This window comes from Dryas octopetala, chromosome 2, assembly GCF_963921425.1.
Source record: "Dryas octopetala chromosome 2, drDryOcto1.1, whole genome shotgun sequence".
NCBI classification, from domain to species: Eukaryota; Viridiplantae; Streptophyta; class Magnoliopsida; order Rosales; family Rosaceae; genus Dryas; species Dryas octopetala.
Genome location: NC_141367.1, coordinates 24,333,704 through 24,351,961, shown reverse-complemented (window position 1 = coordinate 24,351,961; position 18,258 = coordinate 24,333,704). Strand labels below are relative to the sequence as shown.

The 18,258-nt window shown below is 37.4% G+C and overlaps 5 protein-coding genes across 8 annotated transcripts; 2 read left to right on the top strand and 3 right to left on the bottom strand.

The window, feature by feature from the left end:
- The first annotated feature begins 409 nt into the window (after positions 1 to 409).
- LOC147294498 (putative protein phosphatase 2C 13) lies at positions 410 to 2,822 on the top strand. Its single transcript, XM_086231701.1, has 2 exons — positions 410 to 801; positions 1,586 to 2,822. The coding sequence occupies exons 1-2, from the start codon at positions 589 to 591 to the stop codon at positions 2,582 to 2,584; spliced, it is 1,212 nt and encodes a 403-aa protein (XP_086087827.1). The 5' UTR covers positions 410 to 588; the 3' UTR covers positions 2,585 to 2,822.
- An 887-nt stretch (positions 2,823 to 3,709) lies between these two features.
- LOC147294497 (dihydrolipoyl dehydrogenase, mitochondrial) lies at positions 3,710 to 6,125 on the top strand. Its single transcript, XM_086233727.1, has 2 exons — positions 3,710 to 4,174; positions 4,647 to 6,125. Exons 1-2 carry the CDS (start codon positions 3,893 to 3,895, stop codon positions 5,895 to 5,897), a joined length of 1,533 nt encoding a protein of 510 aa, XP_086089853.1. The 5' UTR covers positions 3,710 to 3,892; the 3' UTR covers positions 5,898 to 6,125.
- Positions 6,126 to 6,590: 465 nt separating this feature from the next.
- LOC147294496 (craniofacial development-like protein) lies at positions 6,591 to 9,287 on the bottom strand. Of its 3 annotated transcripts, none has more exons than XM_086233149.1 (5): positions 9,221 to 9,287; positions 8,257 to 8,346; positions 8,009 to 8,133; positions 7,709 to 7,918; positions 6,591 to 7,190 (listed from the first exon to the last, which is right to left on the bottom strand). In XM_086233149.1, exons 1-5 carry the CDS (start codon positions 9,255 to 9,257, stop codon positions 6,828 to 6,830), a joined length of 825 nt encoding a protein of 274 aa, XP_086089275.1. In that variant the 5' UTR covers positions 9,258 to 9,287; the 3' UTR covers positions 6,591 to 6,827. The 3 variants fall into 3 exon arrangements, with proteins under 3 accessions (XP_086089275.1, XP_086089277.1, XP_086089274.1); XM_086233151.1 differs by lacking the exon at positions 9,221 to 9,287 and adding an exon at positions 9,032 to 9,163; XM_086233148.1 differs by lacking the exon at positions 9,221 to 9,287 and having other exon boundaries at positions 8,257 to 8,948.
- A 2,713-nt stretch (positions 9,288 to 12,000) lies between these two features.
- Positions 12,001 to 13,404, bottom strand: HS1 (heat stable protein 1). The gene is made up of 2 exons (XM_086233152.1): positions 13,215 to 13,404; positions 12,001 to 12,447 (listed from the first exon to the last, which is right to left on the bottom strand). Exons 1-2 carry the CDS (start codon positions 13,352 to 13,354, stop codon positions 12,258 to 12,260), a joined length of 330 nt encoding a protein of 109 aa, XP_086089278.1. The 5' UTR covers positions 13,355 to 13,404; the 3' UTR covers positions 12,001 to 12,257.
- A 535-nt stretch (positions 13,405 to 13,939) lies between these two features.
- GOLS10 (Nucleotide-diphospho-sugar transferases superfamily protein) lies at positions 13,940 to 16,113 on the bottom strand. Of its 2 annotated transcripts, XM_086233575.1 has the most exons (4): positions 15,726 to 16,113; positions 15,135 to 15,458; positions 14,775 to 14,909; positions 13,940 to 14,457 (listed from the first exon to the last, which is right to left on the bottom strand). In XM_086233575.1, exons 1-4 carry the CDS (start codon positions 16,017 to 16,019, stop codon positions 14,197 to 14,199), a joined length of 1,014 nt encoding a protein of 337 aa, XP_086089701.1. In that variant the 5' UTR covers positions 16,020 to 16,113; the 3' UTR covers positions 13,940 to 14,196. The 2 variants fall into 2 exon arrangements, with proteins under 2 accessions (XP_086089701.1, XP_086089702.1); XM_086233576.1 differs by lacking the exon at positions 14,775 to 14,909.
- Positions 16,114 to 18,258: the final 2,145 nt, after the last annotated feature.

Below are 18,258 nucleotides of genomic sequence, written 5' to 3'. Positions count from 1 at the left end.
TGGAAGTAAAAAACTATTGGGGAGTAATAATTGGCATGAAGATGAAGGCTGAAGCACGAAGCAAGCTCTGTCGGCTGTCGGTAGTCTTAGTTGTCACTTGTCACTCCGTAAAAGGAAAGCGAACCACGAGTTTTACAATTCCCGAGTCCAGAACCGGAAACAACGAGCCGCAAACTCGCAAAGTAGACCAACCCATAGGGTAAAATCGTCAAAATAATTTAACCTCTTCAGGTTACCTCCAACAAGTTACAAGTGTCGGCCACGCTTCCCGAGAAATGACCTTGGACCGGCGTCGGCACAGACACGTGTCGGTTACAAGAGCGGTGCTACTAGTATTAGCCTGTCATTACTTATAGAAACGGGAAGGAAATTCCCGATACAGCCAGTTAAATAACCCAACTCTCTCTCATATTCGCTTCACATTACGCGCACACACAAAATCGAATACACGCAGAGCGATTGAAAATCACAGAGTAAATCCAAATCGGCGAATAAAAACCCTAATTGCTATATCTGTTCTATTCGTGTTCACCGAAAAAGCACTAAATTGGGATTTTTTTTTTTGACCGAAAACGACCGCGTTCGAGGATGATTATGAGCCAGAAGATGGTGGCTGAAGCAGAGGTTATATGCCAGAAGACCATGGCCATGCCTGTGCTGGATATGAAGTACCGTATCTGCGTAACACAAGAGCACAACCTTCCGGTCGATGTCGCCTCCTCGCCTTCTTCGACTCCGAGCTTCGTCGGCGAGGTTCGCGTCTCCGAAACGATTTCCACCGAGATTTCGCGCTTCGAATCGGTACGTGTTCTTCAGCTTTCTTATGATTTTGAATGAAGAATTAGTGAATTACTTACTGTTTTTTCAAGGGTTCGTTTTTTATGGGATTTAATTGATGTTTGTTACTTTCATGGATGCTTATGCTCAAGATTAGTTATGGGTTTGGGGAATTCTATGAACAAAATCAACATGGGTTCTTGAATTTTTGTGGGTTCTGTTAGAGTCTGCTGTATTACTAGTATTGAGGGTTTTCTTTTTTCCTTTATGAATTTTATGGTGTTTTCATCAGCCTAAGTTCCAATTTCTTGGTGTGTTTTTTTTTACAGTAAATTCAAGGTGACCTTTTGATTTGAAAGATTTGCTTTTGAATGAATTGATCAGAAATTTTCTGGTCAAAATTTCTGCTGCCTGTATATTCCTATGATCTCTGTGAGCAGGTTTAGATTGCGTGCAGATTTATGTATCCGAGCTTTCAAACTGATTATCTCTAAGAATTATTGTTGGGGAAGTCTGACTGAGTCAATCAACAACTTATTTAAATATGGAATTTAAAAGGGGAATAAATAGAGAAAAAGAAGGGCTTTAACATAGTATCGCTTGTAAATAAACTTTAATGGTGAAATCTTGTATGATCAATACCATTTGAGTCATCTGTTTAGTTTTGGGGGTTTATTACTCGTCATTTGTATGCTTGTTGAATTTTCCGTGTATTATCTGTATGTGACAATGTATATTCAGTCTTATGACTGTGGGTTTGAGATGCATGAGATACATTTTCTCACCTACTTGTTTGCTCTTTTATCAGGTTGTGAGTTGCTCTGAGATCAGCAATAATGCTGGGATAGAGTCTTCTCCAGTCAAGTTTGTGCCGAACATTCATTCAGGAAGCCATACTGACATTGGACCAAGGGGTTCCATGGAGGACGAACACATTCGGATCGATGATCTATCTGCCCATTTGGGGCCTCTCTTCAAGTGTCCCTTGCCAAGTGCATTTTATGCAGTTTTTGATGGCCATGGAGGGCCTGAGGCAGCTGCTTATATCAAGAGGAATGCAATGAGACTATTCTTTGAAGATGCTGATTTGCCTCAGAGAACGGATATTGATGCTGTTTCCTTCAGAGAGTTGGAGAATTCCCACAGGAAGGCATTTCTACTAGCAGACCATGCCTTGGCTGATGAACGCAGTGTGAGCAGTTCATGCGGAACAACAGCATTAACCGCCCTTATACTTGGAAGGCATTTGCTGGTTGCAAATGCTGGCGACTGTCGAGCAGTTCTTTGCAGGAAAGGAGTAGCAGTTGATATGTCCCAAGATCATAGGCCTACTTACTTGCCGGAACGTAGGCGAGTTGAGGAGTTGGGTGGTTACATTGATGATGGATTTCTTAATGGTAATCTCTCAGTCACCCGAGCCCTTGGAGATTGGGACATGAAATTACCTTTTGGTTCCTCGTCACCTCTCATTGCTGAGCCAGATGTTCAACAGGTTATGTTAACAGAAGATGATGAATTTTTGATAATTGGCTGTGATGGGATCTGGGATGTCATGTCAAGCCAATATGCTGTGAGTCTTGTTCGGCGTGGTTTGAGGAGGCATGATGACCCACAACAGTGTGCAAGAGAACTCGTCAAGGAAGCATTACGCCTGAATACATCTGACAACCTCACTGTTATTGTTGTGTGCTTCTCTTCTCCTGATCGTGTTGTTGGGTCGTGTTCCTCCCAGCGGCCAAGGTTGAGGACCTGCAGTCTATCTGAGGAAGCCCGAAGTAGGTTGAGAAGCTTGCTAGAAGGCAATTGAATAATGTACAAATCATTGCTATTTACTGATTCTTAAGGAAAATGCATTCTTATCTGTTTGTGGCTGTTTCAGATAGTTTAGAACAAAGCGGCCAGCAGTTTTGTAGAATAGATGAGGACATTTTTTTTTGGCAGAAGAGTAGGACTTGAATGTATGAGTTTGTTGGTTTTTGCGGCAAACGTAATAAACATTTGAGCTAGTGTTATTTTCACCTGGATGGCCCTCCATGTTTGATTCATATTTACATTTTGTTGTTCGAGGGAAATATTGTTCACTGTGCACAAGATTTTTGTTCCATTTGTCTTGGTAAATGCAGTTTCGAATGTATTTTCTCTTTACATAACTATTGAGCTTGTGCCTCTAGCATGGCTGAATTTTGATATAGGGTTGGCCATGAAACCCCATCTGTGTTCAGCTTCAGCATTCATGTTAGGCCATCAGGACTCATCTTGGTTTCAAACTTTCAAAAAGTAGTCTTATTTGCTGCATAATCATCAGTTGTCAACTCCCTAGAGCTTTCTCATGTACATAGAAAATCAGATACTGTAGATTTTCTAAATAATCTCTACCTCAAATGTACTCCAAGGGAACTTTCTCTTCATCCAAACAAGCTTTTTAATTCCTGTCTTTGAGAATGAACGAGTTATGGGTCACTGTCTACTGTTTGGATTGGCTTCAGCCTTCAATAGTATTTTAATTGGCGACAGCCAAATAACCTCATCATCTTGTGAACAATTGCACCTCCTCCACCAAACATCCAAATTGCTGATATGCTAAGACTGTGTGAGGCCACCATTTTCTAGCTTTGTACTATTCTATTTTATAAAAATGTCAAAACACTAAAAAAAAAAAAAAAAAAAAATCTTCATAATTATACAATTAATCAGGTAGCCACCACATGATTCATGATTGTGTTCTTCCTAACCCTTCATAAATTGCTTTGCCAACCCATGGTAGTAGTCAAATATGGTAAGCGCAATGCAGAGAAGAACTCCACCAACCACAATACATAAACGATCACGATCCAACGGCTACCATTCCGTCTGATCTTCAAATTACAAATACATTGCAACGTGTCAAAGAATAAGTAGAAGACCAAAAAATTGGTTCCTGAACCTTAGCACACCAGACCAATAAAAAATAATATAATATTACAAGTAACAGAAAAATTCTGTAAGCAAAGCAAGGCACTGATAGGCCAGACGAGCCTGAGACGAACTGTGTGACAAGCAAAGTCGCAAAGAGCCTTTAGCAAAACCAAAACCAAACCGAACCCTAAAGGTTTAATCCAACTGCGAGCGAGAGAAAATGGCGATGGCAAGCTTCGCGAGGCGGAAGGCCTACCTTCTTTCTAGAAACTTCTCGAACACGTCCTCGGAGGCCATCCGCTACTCCTTCTCGATCACCTCCTTCTCCAGGGGCTTCGCTTCCTCGGGATCTGACGAGAACGACGTCGTCGTCATTGGCGGCGGACCTGGAGGTTACGTGGCGGCCATTAAGGCCGCTCAGCTTGGGTTCAAGACCACGTGCATCGAAAAGCGCGGTGCTCTCGGCGGCACGTGCCTCAACGTCGGCTGCATACCCTCCAAGGTATCGTATCTCTTACACTCTTGCTTACTCCTACAGTCTTACTAGCCAGCCTACTAGGGTTCTTAATCTATCCTATATTTAATCGGTTTTTTTTATTTTTTATTTTTATCTGGTGGATTTTACTACTTGTCAGATCTAATTGTTTGGTTTGTATTATTTTATTGAATTTCGATTACTTGCTTGTAATTTGATGTTTGATAATATTCATTTTGGTTGGGTTTGATTAAATGAGTTAATTAATAATGTTAATGGAATCGCAATTGGGCAAAATTGTGGAATTTTCAGTACGATTGAAATAATACAATTCAGTACAGTCCAGTCGACATACCAAACGAGACCTAAATGGCACAAGTTGCTACTTTACTGCTTCTGTGAATTACATACATATTCTCTTCTGGGTTGTTTTTAGTATAACTAGATGTATTAGTTGCATGTAAAACGTTTTGTCTAATATTTGTGGTTTTATGTGCAGGCTCTTCTTCAATCCTCTCACATGTATTATGAAGCTAAGCATTCATTTGAAAAGCATGGTGTTAAGTTCCCCTCTGTTGAGGTTGATTTAGCTGCCATGATGTCCCAAAAAGATAAAGCTGTTTCTGGTCTTACAAAAGGGATTGAAGGGTTGTTCAAGAAGAATAAGGTGACTTATGTTAAGGGCTATGGAAAGTTCATCTCCCCGAACGAAGTTTCAGTGGACACCATTGAAGGTGGGAATACGGTCGTGAAAGGCAAACATATCATAGTTGCCACTGGTTCTGATGTCAAATCTTTACCTGGGATTACCATTGATGAGAAGAAAATAGTGTCATCTACAGGAGCTCTGGCTTTGTCAGAAATCCCAAAGAAACTTGTGGTTATTGGAGCGGGATATATTGGTTTAGAGATGGGCTCGGTGTGGGGCAGAATTGGTTCTGAGGTAACTGTTGTTGAGTTTGGACCTGATATCGTCCCAGCAATGGATGGGGATATCCGCAAGCAATTTCATAGATCCCTTGAGAAGCAAGGTATGAAATTCATGCTCAAAACAAAGGTAGTAGGAGTTGATACTTCTGGAGATGGTGTGAAGTTGACCCTTGAACCAGCAGCTGGTGGTGACCAGACCACCCTTGAAGCTGATGTTGTTCTTGTATCTGCTGGTAGGGTTCCATTCACAGCCGGGCTTGACTTGGACAAGATAGGAGTTGAAACCGATAAGATGGGGCGGATTTTAGTCAATGAAAAATTTGCTTCAAATGTCCCTAGTGTTTTTGCAATTGGGGACGTTATTCCTGGCCCAATGTTAGCCCACAAGGCTGAAGAGGATGGGGTAGCATGTGTGGAGTTCCTAGCTAATAAGGTTGGCCATGTGGACTATGACAAGGTCCCTGGGGTTGTCTATACGCACCCTGAGGTTGCATCTGTCGGGAAGACTGAGGAACAAGTGAAGGCCCTTGGTGTTGCTTACCGAGTTGGAAAGTTCCCTTTCTTGGCAAATAGCAGAGCCAAGGCAATAGATGATGCTGAAGGACTTGTCAAGGTTATAGCTGAAGAGGAATCAGATAAGATATTGGGAGTTCATATCATGGCACCCAATGCTGGAGAGCTCATTCACACGGCGGCTGTAGTCTTGCAGTATGATGGATCAAGTGAGGACCTTGCACGTGTTTGCCATGCGCATCCAACTCTGAGTGAGGCCGTGAAGGAAGCTTGCATGGCTACTTATGACAAGGCGATTCACATCTAGAATTTTTTTTACTTCATTTAAACTTGTTTTCATTTTTGTTTTAAGAATTTTGGAATGACTTGACAAGAACTTTCCATTTCGTTATTTGGCCTTCATTGAAGGTAGCAGATAAAGTGCTTGAATACAAGGTTGTTCTTTCTGTCCCTTTGTCTGCAATAAGGGAATTCTACTCTGTATGCTTTCTCATCTCACTGTGAATAACAACATAAGGAGGGTATGTTGAGCTAACGGATCCTTACTGTCTTGTGTGGTTTACACGTCACTGCCTAGCAATTAGATCTCTTTTAAGCTATGGGGAACATCGAAAACTCACTTTTACTCGGATTTTAAATCAAATGTACATTTAATAAGTCCATCATAATTAAATTCCCTATTTCCTTATCTAGAATCTGCTCTTTAAAGAATGCAGCCCTGGTTTATGGGTGTGCTACCAGATCGACTTGAAGACTATTTTGTGATTATTTACGAGTCATTGTCTGCAGAATGTGATGCCCAAAGTTGAGTTTCATCTCCCTCTCCCCCTGATGTGGCGGTTTTAAAAGGCCATTATGCTGTCTTGATTCTGGGTCTGGTGCAACACTCGGTGTTTGTAGCAGGATAAAGAATAGTCGATTAAGAAGACTTTTAGAGGAAGAGGAACCATTATATCGCTATTGTTTGCTTTTGATGAAAAAAAAAATACTATAATAAGGGTAAGAATCGAACAAGATGGAAAATTTGATTAAGATGAAAAATATCTTATTAGTTCACAATTAATGCGGATTCTCTCCTCTTACAGAAAATCGGGAACATGATGAGAACGCCCCATGCAAATGCATAATACCCGCAAAGGAAAAATTTAAGCTCCATTTTCCCTTTGCCATATTAAAGAATTCAGCAGCTGCCCATCCGCCTCTCCACAATTCCCAGTTTGGCAGTTTATCGTGCCAGTTATGGGTCTTCCCGCATATCTGGCCTTCTTTTGGACTGCAAAGCCAGCCTTACGTCCCTCTCCCTTTCAAACTCCCGGAAATCTGCTCGCTCCAAGAAGGAAACTTTATCTAGATATTGGTTTGAACTCTTCTTGTAAGCATCCAACTCCTCCTCCAACCCTTTTTCTTCCTTAAACTCCCCCCAGTCCTTTTTTGTCTTGTCAAGCACACTGAGCTTTGGTTTCTTCTTAATCTGTTCAAGCACAGCATCGACAGCTGAACGTGCAGGAGCTTTAGCCTTGTCACATGCTTCCTTGGAATCAGCATCAACAAGCTTCTTAACTTCAATTTCTTGGCCCGCAAAATCCCGAACTTCCGTGATCTACAAAAGAAATAGATCTGTTGAATATGATAATTACAAATAAATTTTTGAAAATGAACTAGCCGTGCATGCAAACCATTAGAATATTTGAAACTTCAAAACTTGTATGCAGCTTTAGATACAGATAATAATTGATCATGCCAGTCTGATATTCAAAATTGTTGGCCTAAGGATCAGCTCCAAGAAATTGAAGTTAAATATGAAAACTGCTGGGTGATCACAGAGACTACTTAGGTGGTAAAAGTTGGCCATAAAATTACATATATATAGGCACTAATATGTATATATATCATATCTTCAAAAGTGATTCCAAAGCAAATTAAGAACTAGGTATACATCTCTTCAACAATGATTCTCAAGCAAATCAACTAGTGACTAAGCAAAACGTCCATCTACCTAGTTCCACATATGAAAGCCAATTTTAGCCAGACAGGTCTCACAATTGTAAAAAGCCTATAAACATCAGCTATATGCCACCACAGAACGCAAACAAACAGATGAGTTAAACATGTGCTTACCTCAACTTTCCCTCTGCCTGATGCCGCAGCTGCAGCATCCTTTACTTCTACAAGAGCAGCAGCAGCAAGCTTTCTGGCCTCATCACTAGAGCTGTCCTGCATGACATGATCACTAGAGCTGTTCTGTGTGACATTTGATTCCTTCTGAGATACATCATCTTTAGGGGACTCGGCCTTCTTTGGCGCCAGGCCCAGATATGCCTTCCAATTCTAAGAAATAAATCGAAGTAAAAGATCAAATTCTAGCCAGCTATATTTTTATAATTCCAACACAGACAGAAAGAATGTGGAAATCCTCACATCAGATGCCTTCTTTGGAGTTTTATTCATAGTTGGAGATGACTTCTTTAATAAATCCTTGAATTTTTTATTAGATATTCCTTTATTCATTTGCTCCCACATGGCATCTACCCGAGCTTTTGCATCTATCAAGATAGGAAACAACATTAGCCCTTCTGGTCAATGAGTTGATGCGATAATAGACATAGACCCAACAGCAGAACAGGAATTGGAGAAAACAGCATTTGTGAGTATAAAGAATTTCTGACCGGTTTCTTCAGGTTTTGCATCTGAGCTTGGAAGAAGAGCAGCTTCTTTGGTAGACTCGATTGGTGAACCATCCTTTTCATTTGCGGTACCTGAAACACAAAACCAAACTGCCAGTGAAAAAAAGAAAAAACACTTGCCCATGAAAAAATTGTGGTATGAGTGTATGACTAGTTCTGGTAGTGCCTGCATCAAATGGCATAAAACTAAATGGAAGACTTGAAACAGCAACCCAACATCAATGATTCAACCAGAAGTTGTGAGACCAGTCTCTCTAATAAGCAAAGTCATCAAAGGAATAGATCTAATACCCAATGATTTTGGCTTTTGCTAAAATCCTAAAAACTTCAAAACACTATATAGATATAGGTCTTCAGTAGTTATAGCATCTCCAATTTGGTTTGCAACTAAAAATTGGTAACTACCATCATAATAGAATAAAAATGTGATGGTGGGCTTTGAAGTTTCGACGTACTACTCCACCCATATTACATATTTGATGAAATTAAAACTAAAAACACCCAACACTAGATTGCAAAGAAGTTTAGCCCAACAAAGGCTTCAAACCCATTAACAGTAGATAATTCAGCTGAAAATCTGAAACTATTCCAGGCAAGTTACTATTCTATGAATTGGGTGTGCAGCTTTTCACTATTTTCCATACCCAAACAGTAAAAAGCAAGAACCTTCAACTCATAAATCTATGAAACGCTACACCAAAGTACTTAAACTAATATACTACAACCACCTAATACATAAAATTGATAATTCAAATACCCATTTTGTAACCCGAAAATAGTGAAAATATTTTCGGGCTCAGTCTGTTTCCACCGTTAAAAACTCAAAAGATTTTCTTAAATCTTCGAAGGAAAACTTCGCGGGATTCAAACAGTGACTGAGCGTAAATCAAACAAGGCAGGAATTAAAATTAAGAAAATGAAGAAATATAAAAATAAGAAAGGGCACCTGAACTTGAGGCATCGAGTGCGTTGGTCGTAGCCATCGAAGACAAACGCGAAAGTACAGTCGGTCTTTGGCGCTATCAAAGGAGAGTCTGTTATTGGGTTTCGAGAGGACCCATGAGACCCAATGCTTTTTGGGCTTTTCTGACTTGTTGAAGGCCCATTGGGCCGTTATAACAAATCATTGTACTAATTAGATGATAGTTTAACACTAATGATTCATAAGTTATTTTTTAATTAATCCATTTATTTTCTATTAAACATGCCCACGTTTTATTTTTTTAGATGTCCTGGGTACTGTACCGACATGGTAAGAATGTAAATAGTGTTATTGTTACATGCAATAAATTTTTGGGTTTATTTCATATTTAGTACCTAAACTTTGACCCTTGTCTTAATGTGGTACCTAAACTTTTATTTGTCCCAATTGAGTACCTAAACTTTTATTTTGTGTCTAATAGATACCAAAATGAATTTTTGTTAAAATTGTCAATAAAAATTAGGGGCAATATAGTCAAAGTATATTTTAATTATTTTCTTTATATGTTTAAAATTATTAAAAAAAAACACACAACAAACAAAAAAAATTAAAAATTAAAAATTAAAAATAAATTTTTTGAAGTGACTATATTGCCCCTAACTTTTGTTGATAATTTTAACAGAAATTCATTTTGGTACCTATTAGACACAAAATAAAAATTTAGGTACTCAATTGGTACAAATAAAAGTTTAAGTACCACATTAAGACAATGGTCAAAGTTCAGATACTAAATATGAAAAAAAACCCTAAATTTTTTAATTGAATTAACTTAATTAGACTTGGGTAAAACCCGATAAATGCGACTCACACTGACTCATAATTTTTTAAATAGATTACAATTTACACCCTTGAAGTTTGAGATGTTTCACAATTTACATCCTATAGTGTCAATTTTTTCAATTTAGTACCTACCTTTTTTGTTTACTTACAATTCATTACTGTCATATATTTTACTATCTAATTATACGTTAATTGATGACTTGATAGTTGCGGATCCCACATTTTTGCCAATTTATAAAGCCGAATGACTTCTTTGCATGTGCATTTTCAGTTTATCAAGTTTGATATGAATTTTGAGAGGTCATTAAAAAATAAAAAATCTATATCAAACTATGAAGCACTTCTCATGGGGCAGTCTGGAAGGTCATTCAACCTTATAAGTCAACAAAATGTAAAACCTGCAAGTACTATGTTATCAATTAACGTATAATTAGACAGTCAAATAAACGATAATAATCAATTATAAGTAAATCAAAACGTTAGGTACTAAATTAATACAATTAAAATAATAGAGTGCAAATTATTAAACCCCTCAAACCTCAGGTGTAACCGTATAAGTTATAATATGCTCTAATTTTTTTCAACTACATTAAGGAGCCAAGGGTCCAAAAACCAAAAATAAGTTAATCTAGCACCGCACACCATGCATAAGGGTTGAGTAGTCCAACTTTAAGGAAAGCCTAAAGTTGGCTACTGCCAACAGGAATAGAGCTTTAATTACCTTCACGGCTTCACCACTTGAGCTATCCAAACTTTCAAATACGGACTCATTGCAAGAGGATCACAGTAACCTCGAGCTTGACATGTCAGCATCTCAAGAGGATCACAGTAATCCTGAACATAGGAAAGCAGCAAATCAAGGTTTATAACAGCTGCTAACAGTGTATGACAGTTGTCATTCAGTGATTGAGTGTGTTCGTTCTTAGTCAGTTACCATTCTTGTTTAGCTGGTGCTCAGCTGTTAAGCTTCTACTGTAATCACTATTCAATAATTAATTCAATCATTTTGTTCATTTTCCTTCTCAATTCTCATTTGTCTTCTCGGTTAATGGTAACCGAGAATACACTGTATCCTCCTAAATACTAATGAAGGCATTCAATGGCTAATTACTAAATCAGAAAAACTCCCACATTTGCTTTTGAACTCAATACAAGCCTTGACGTGTTATAGTTAATGCTTTACGTACTGATCAAGTACACCACTAAACCATACCTCCCATGAATGGCTATATAAGAGCCTCATTGCAATTAAGCACTTGCAGTATTTAGTAGGATAAATAAACCCCAAAAGAAATTCTGAAAAAATGGTGTCTTACATAGCTTGTATTGTCTTAACCTCTATCTTGGTTATGACTCCCTCCTACGATTTGAGCTGAACGATGCTTGCTCTAAAACCTTCAATTCCTCTTTCTGTTTGCTGGTTCTGAGTTCTGAGTTCTGGTTCTGGTTCTTCATAGCCTTGCCCAGGTCACCATAGACTCGGCACATTCCAATGCTACAGACACTAGGGACCACCTAGTCCAGTGGCAAAAAGGAACAGACAATCCTGTATTGAGGGTAAGGTACACATCTTGTTCCAGCAGTTATAATGATTCCATTTCTGATCTCAAAGAAGCCAAAGAGAAGGTCAGCTCTGGTGACTATAATGGTGTGAGAGTTGCAGCCACTGGTGTCATGGGAGAAACTAATGGTTGTTTAGAGAACTTCAGACAGCCACCAGCTGACCCATCAACACAACTTAGAAAGGACTCATGATTTAATGAATTTTTCTAGCATTATTTTGGTTATCTCTAATATTCTAGTGCAATCATTTTAATAATGCACACAGTGGTTCTATCGTTCAGTCTTGCCTTCAATAAATTACTAGGTGGTTCTGTGTCTTTTACATAATCATATGCAGCTATGCTTGAAATTACTAAGCATTTGAGGAGTAGAAGAGTGCAAGAAAGAACACCAGCAAGAAATACTATGGACTTGAAAGAGTCCAATGTTATTATATAAGAGAGTTAACTATCAAACAAACCCAAAAGCATCAACACAAATAAGTTCCAAAGACTTTGAATAACATCAGTTCATCTCTTTCATTATTGCATTTTGCAGAGGAATTGTAACTCAGAATGAACTGCCCCGAACCTAATTCTTTCTTACACAGCAAATTAAAGTTCCAAAGAGAGCAATAGGCAAGAGCAGAATACAAGGCACCTTGGATTGTCCTTCCAATTTAGGCACGAACTGTAGTGGGTTTGTAATCAATCACAAGGACTTTCTCCAAATGGGAAAGGAACAAATTCCCAAAATCAACATGGGCAGGATGAGCTATATACACTGCAACATCCTCAGTACTCTCAAAGGTAGATTCAAAGATATGAGTGAAACCTTGATGCAGGTTCTCAATGCTCACGTCCTTTCCCCTGATTACAAAACATTAATAAAATAATTTAAGAAGTTATGCAGACCAAATATGCCAATGCTTTAGTCACAAAGATTAACTGCAACTTTTCTAACCCTTGAGAAATCTTGGTGAGTGCATAAGTGCATTACTTGTTCGACAGCTTTTTGAAGTGCAGTTCAGCAAATTCCATAGCCATACATGAACAAAGTGGTGTCTAAAACATTATGGAAAGCTAAAGAACTGTTTCAGGTTTATGATGTCCAGCTAATTCATCATAATACAATATGTTCCTCCCACCTACAACATATTTTGGGATTTGGGATGGTACAAGCAACCGCAGTTTTTGATATGCCAAATATGAAAATAGCAAACCCGACCACACATTGCGAGCCAAAATTTAGCCCCTAATACTCTAATTTTTAGGACCCATCTGACTCCCAAATGAATCAGGAAAGCAAAGTGACCCCAAAACTAAGCAAAATGAGCTAAAAACTCTGTTTTGCCATGATCAGATTGGTGAAAAGCAGTCTAAATCAAATCACACAAGCCTGAGATCATGCCAAACTAAATAGAGATAAATTAGGTGAAAGAATACACAACAAGATATGTGTGTTGGCTACAAGATAACTTCCCAGGTCAACAAATTAATTGCAATTAATATGCAAGACCTCGAAATTGTCTCATCACCATTTTTGGGCTTCATCAGTTGTTAAAAAAAAATCTAATAATTTGAAATATTGCAAGTAATTACCAAAAATGAAAGAGGGAGAGGGTGGTAGTGGGTACCAGTGGAAGGACTTCATGGGGTCGATGAGATTGACGAGGTTGGCATAGCCTTTGATGAGTTGCTCGATCTGGGTCTCTGAGACTCCTTCTTTGAACTTTGCTAGCAATACATGCTTCACCACTCCCTTTGCTTCCTCCATTTCTCTCCTTTTTCTCACTCGTCGTCTTCTCCTTTTCTAACTCCACCTCCACCTCCACCTCCACCAAACGGTCTAAACCTCGTACATGTAAAGCCGCACGGCGTCGTTTGGAGTGTCAGAGACCCAAACGATTTTCCTTAATTGTATAACAATTTTTGTTTTTTAACTGACAATTTGGTAGGCTAAAAGTGATAGGCCAACTTAATTACAGATCAAATTAACATTGTGTTTGTTTCACATACATTGTTTTTACTTCTGTCATACATAAGGAATGCTCTTCAAAAATACAAAGTTGGACTAGGAACCTTAGACTAATTTGCTTAAAAATTAGTTTCAACCAAATTAATATATTTATCAAAAATATACACAATTGTTAGCCAGCATCTTAAGAGCTTGAGATTTTGACCAATCAACAAATTTTATCAAATTAATAGTATGGTAAGAAAATATGGTGATTTCAAATATCTACAATTGCATCCAAATTTCACATGTTGAGCTTTGATAGCCAATAACTCACATGTGAACATATATAATACTCTGAAAGTCTGAAGTAATGTTAATTATGACAATCAAATAGCTAAGCAAGGATAATCGCTGTAACATTAATTGGAGGGAAATTTGAGGGTACATCTATAAGCACTTCCATACAAGGAATCATCATAAACTATAATTGCACGTACAGCTAGTAGTACAGTTTTATTTGCCAAACTCGAATAGTACTAGTACTGGTACTCTATCATTAATATTAAGTGCAGTTTACTACACTATACTAGTAGTAATACTATATATATAATATATGGCTGAAAGGGTGTGACAACCCAGATGGATCATCGATCTTGATATCAAGCGGCTGATGGTGCACTTCTTTGGTCATGATCAGCGTTAACATGGACACCAGTCTCCGACAATGCCGTAATGAAGGGTCCAAGCTTGACATGCTCTTCCTCGGCCTTCACAACATTAGTATCAATGATGTTGGTGTTGTTGTTGTTGTAGTCCAATGAAGGGTCCTCGTAAATGTCCCACCATTTGTTCACCAGCATCTTTATGTCTTCTCTCTCCATATGCTCTTCCTTTCCTGTGTACCTCCATGGCTTTGCTCCCTGCAATCACCAGTCAATTTAATTGATCCAACTTCAATTAATATATCTTTGTGCGTAGTTAAATACATATTATATTCCTAACAAATAGTAATTAACAATAAATTGAAAGTTATTTAAGTGTTCTACGTTAATCGATCTAGGATGTGTCATCTCAATTAGGTTTTTTGTGTGTATAATTTCTCTATTAGAGATGAGACTCACTTGTACGTATATCACAGTACGTATTTGTTAAAGAGATGATATAAGATATAACTAACTGATCGAGATGGTACAAATAACAATACTCAATCTATATATATGCAATTCTAATTACTTACATCAGCACAATAATGAACAACCTTCACTTGGTCAAGGTTCACATTTTCAGGGTGGCGCCACAAGAGAGCCAAAACAAGGTTGTATATAGGAGGGATAGGCTTGTATATATCCTTGAAGAACATGTTCAAGAAGTCCTGCACAATGCACAAACTTAATTTTCGAAGAGAATTCCGTTTTTTTTTTTAATCCCCAAGACAATGATCAACGATATATTCGGGTTGGTTAGATATGACATTTATGTTATCAGACCGACCGGCCGTCTATAAATCTCAATTTGATCAACCTAATCAATAGTAATCAACATATATAACATATTGGACTTGTTGGGACGAAACAATAGCTGTCAATTATAGGCATACCTGCTCAGCAAATGAGGACGGAGGAGTGACTTTGAGGTTCTCTAACAGATGAGTGTAAGTTTGAAGATCGGGTTCAAAGACAAACATGCCGGCATTGAAGTAAGGCGGCGGTGGTGGAGAGTCCATGTCGGCCGGCCACTGAACCTTTTCAGGGCACTGCTGGCAGTAGCCAATCTTGTACTGAGGAGAGCTACTCCATGTCTTCTCGCAAAAGCAATCCATCACAGCATAAAAATACCCCTCGGGCATGTCGAAAAGGTGATCAATGTTATCAAACACTTGTATGTCCCCGTCCAAGTATATCATCTTCTCATACTCCACAAACTACAAACACATGCATCATAGTCGAATCAATTTACACGTACATATATATGGTATCAGGAATGAAATGCACTTCATCAAACAGTTTGACATGCCATGCATATATATATATATATATATATATATGTATATGTTATTAAACTAATTAATATACTATCATATTGAACCATTGATTAAGTGGATTAATCTTGTTGAAATACCGAATGATTCAAATTGACAGTTTAACAAATATAGCACAATTGATGAATAGGGTTTGTAATTGGTATATACCTCCCAAATACGAAGCTTTGAGTAGTTGATGACATAATAAGCCATGGCAAATTGGGTCTGGTTTTCAGGAGGGTAGACAGGCTCAATCTCATGCACAATGCAACCCTGAGATTGAAGAATCTGACGGTGCTCCTGAGGAACGTCTGAGAGGACAGCAACCACAAGTGGGTATGCAGATTTGGCCTTCCTAAGGCCCTTGGCAAGCCCAACCACACCTTTCACATAGTCTCCATTGCCCGCCAAGAAGGTCACATAGGCCCTCTTTGGTACACCCTTTGTATCTCCAGGCGACATCTTTTGATAAAACAAAGAGAATTAATTGATAATATTACAGCAGAATTTGAGAGGATAAAAGTACAAGAAGATGAACAAGGAAAATATTGGATGTTGAAGATTGATGTGTTATTGACGAAAGAAGTGATGGCTTTATATAGGCATGAATATATATGGGAAAATGCTAAGGCTAGTGAATGATTTTGTGTATCTTTTTAATTAGTAGCACGTGGAAAGGAAAAAATATCAGACTTGCTTGCTGTTTTCATGAGGAGGTTCAACTTTTTCTGTTTTAGAATATTCTCACTGGACCGTTGGTTTAAAGGGCATAAGATTTGGTTAATTTTTTAAAATTTTTCATGTCTAGCTTCATTCATGTTTTTATGCTTTACTGTGTTTCTCATTTAAATTAAAGTCGATCGTTTTAGACCTCTATTTAATTGTTATTTCAATAAATCAAAACTCTAAATACGTACTAATTAACCTCTCTAAAGCGACATCATTGTCATTAATTTTGTATTAGTCTATTAGGCCAAATATGATATGCAATATAACAAACCATATGACATACAATAACATCAAATAAAATAATTTTCATATCAAAGATGGTTCTTATTAGTCCTGTACAAATTTGAGAAAGCTGTGGATATATTGGGACTCATATATAATTTCAGTAGTAATATGACCTAGCTATCAAAACCAATTGATCGAAAACCTTTTGAATCTCTTATCGTCAATCAATTTAGGATCTTGAATGTCGAATCTCTGTCAATCAATTTAAATTGTTAAATTGTCTGATTTTTAGAAATTTAGTTTTCTTTCTGTTTTAGTTTATTTTCCTTTCCAATTTAGGTCTTAACAATATTTCGCTGACATAAGAAAATATATATATGTATATTTGGTTAGAAAATCTGACCTAAGAATTTAATGGAAATATTTAATTAACTTGATTATAGTGCCGGTAAATAATTAACTTGATTATAGTTAAAACATCTAAATAATAATAGTATTTTTTTTTTAACTTTAATTTCTTTCCTGTTGTTTTGGGAAAGAATCGATCAAATTTTGTCGTGTATAACATACGTACATAAATAGCACACGAACGCAATAATAACGGAACAAAATAATCCAAACAAAAGCTGAGGTATCTTTATACTTGGAAGAATAATTTTCTTTATTTCTTTTTGTTCGAAGAACAAAATGTTCCACACGGTTGAAACACCGTATTATATATGCTGTTCAGTTGTTGTATATATTATATGCACAAAAGATGAAGACCTGTAAAGTCGTTTACTACATGACCTGATCATGAATTGTGGATCATCTTGTTAATTAATTTGAACAATATATATATTAACTAATTAAATCTGCAGCGAGCTAGCTAGCACCTTTTTGCAAAGGATAATGGTTTTTTTGTTTTTTGTTTTTTAAGATAAGGGTATGGTTTATAGTTAGGTAGTAGTGGTGAGAGTGCGTATGATGTAAAGGTTAGTTACTAAACAGATAAGTTTAAATAATTAATGCTGGATAAAAACCCATTTTGAAATTCTGTTAATTTGATTGATCTGGATGATGATCTATGAGATTGATGGCCACGTACTGTTGCCGTGTGTGCGCCATGCAGTAAAATAGTTGCTATGGCAGATGCTATATGTGATCTTGATTAATAAGTGGATCGAGTTGGCACAAGAAAAGAAATGAAAACCGACCAATTACTTACTTTTGCATTATATTAAAACGTCACATTCATTTTATTCTTAGAATCCTATCATTTTTTAAGACAGGGATATACTTGTTCGTACTCTGCAAACAAGTGTACATGCTGACACAAAACAATGGATAATGGGAATTTGCCTACTAAACTTTTCTGAGAGCTAGAGGAAGTTGGAAGTTCTACATGCATGCATTCTACAAAGTACAGTTGAATATGCATGGTGAAGTCATTCATTTATCTCTATATCTTTAGCCTTTTTAGATCGATGATGAAGTCCTTGTACCTAAAGACCATATATAGTATACGTGGAGAAAATTAAGGCTGGGCTTTGGTAGGTACTGTACATGTATGATTGATGAGTGGTGTTGATCGAGCATATAATGTATTATTATTATTATTATTATTAAGTGATTGAGATAGAAATGCAAAATTTCTTTTGAGAAAATTTGGTATTTACATATATAATTGAAGATTGTATAATTAAGCGGATTTTCTTTTAGTAAATTGGTTGTGTTTAGAGATGGAAAAGTTTGGTATGAAAATTAT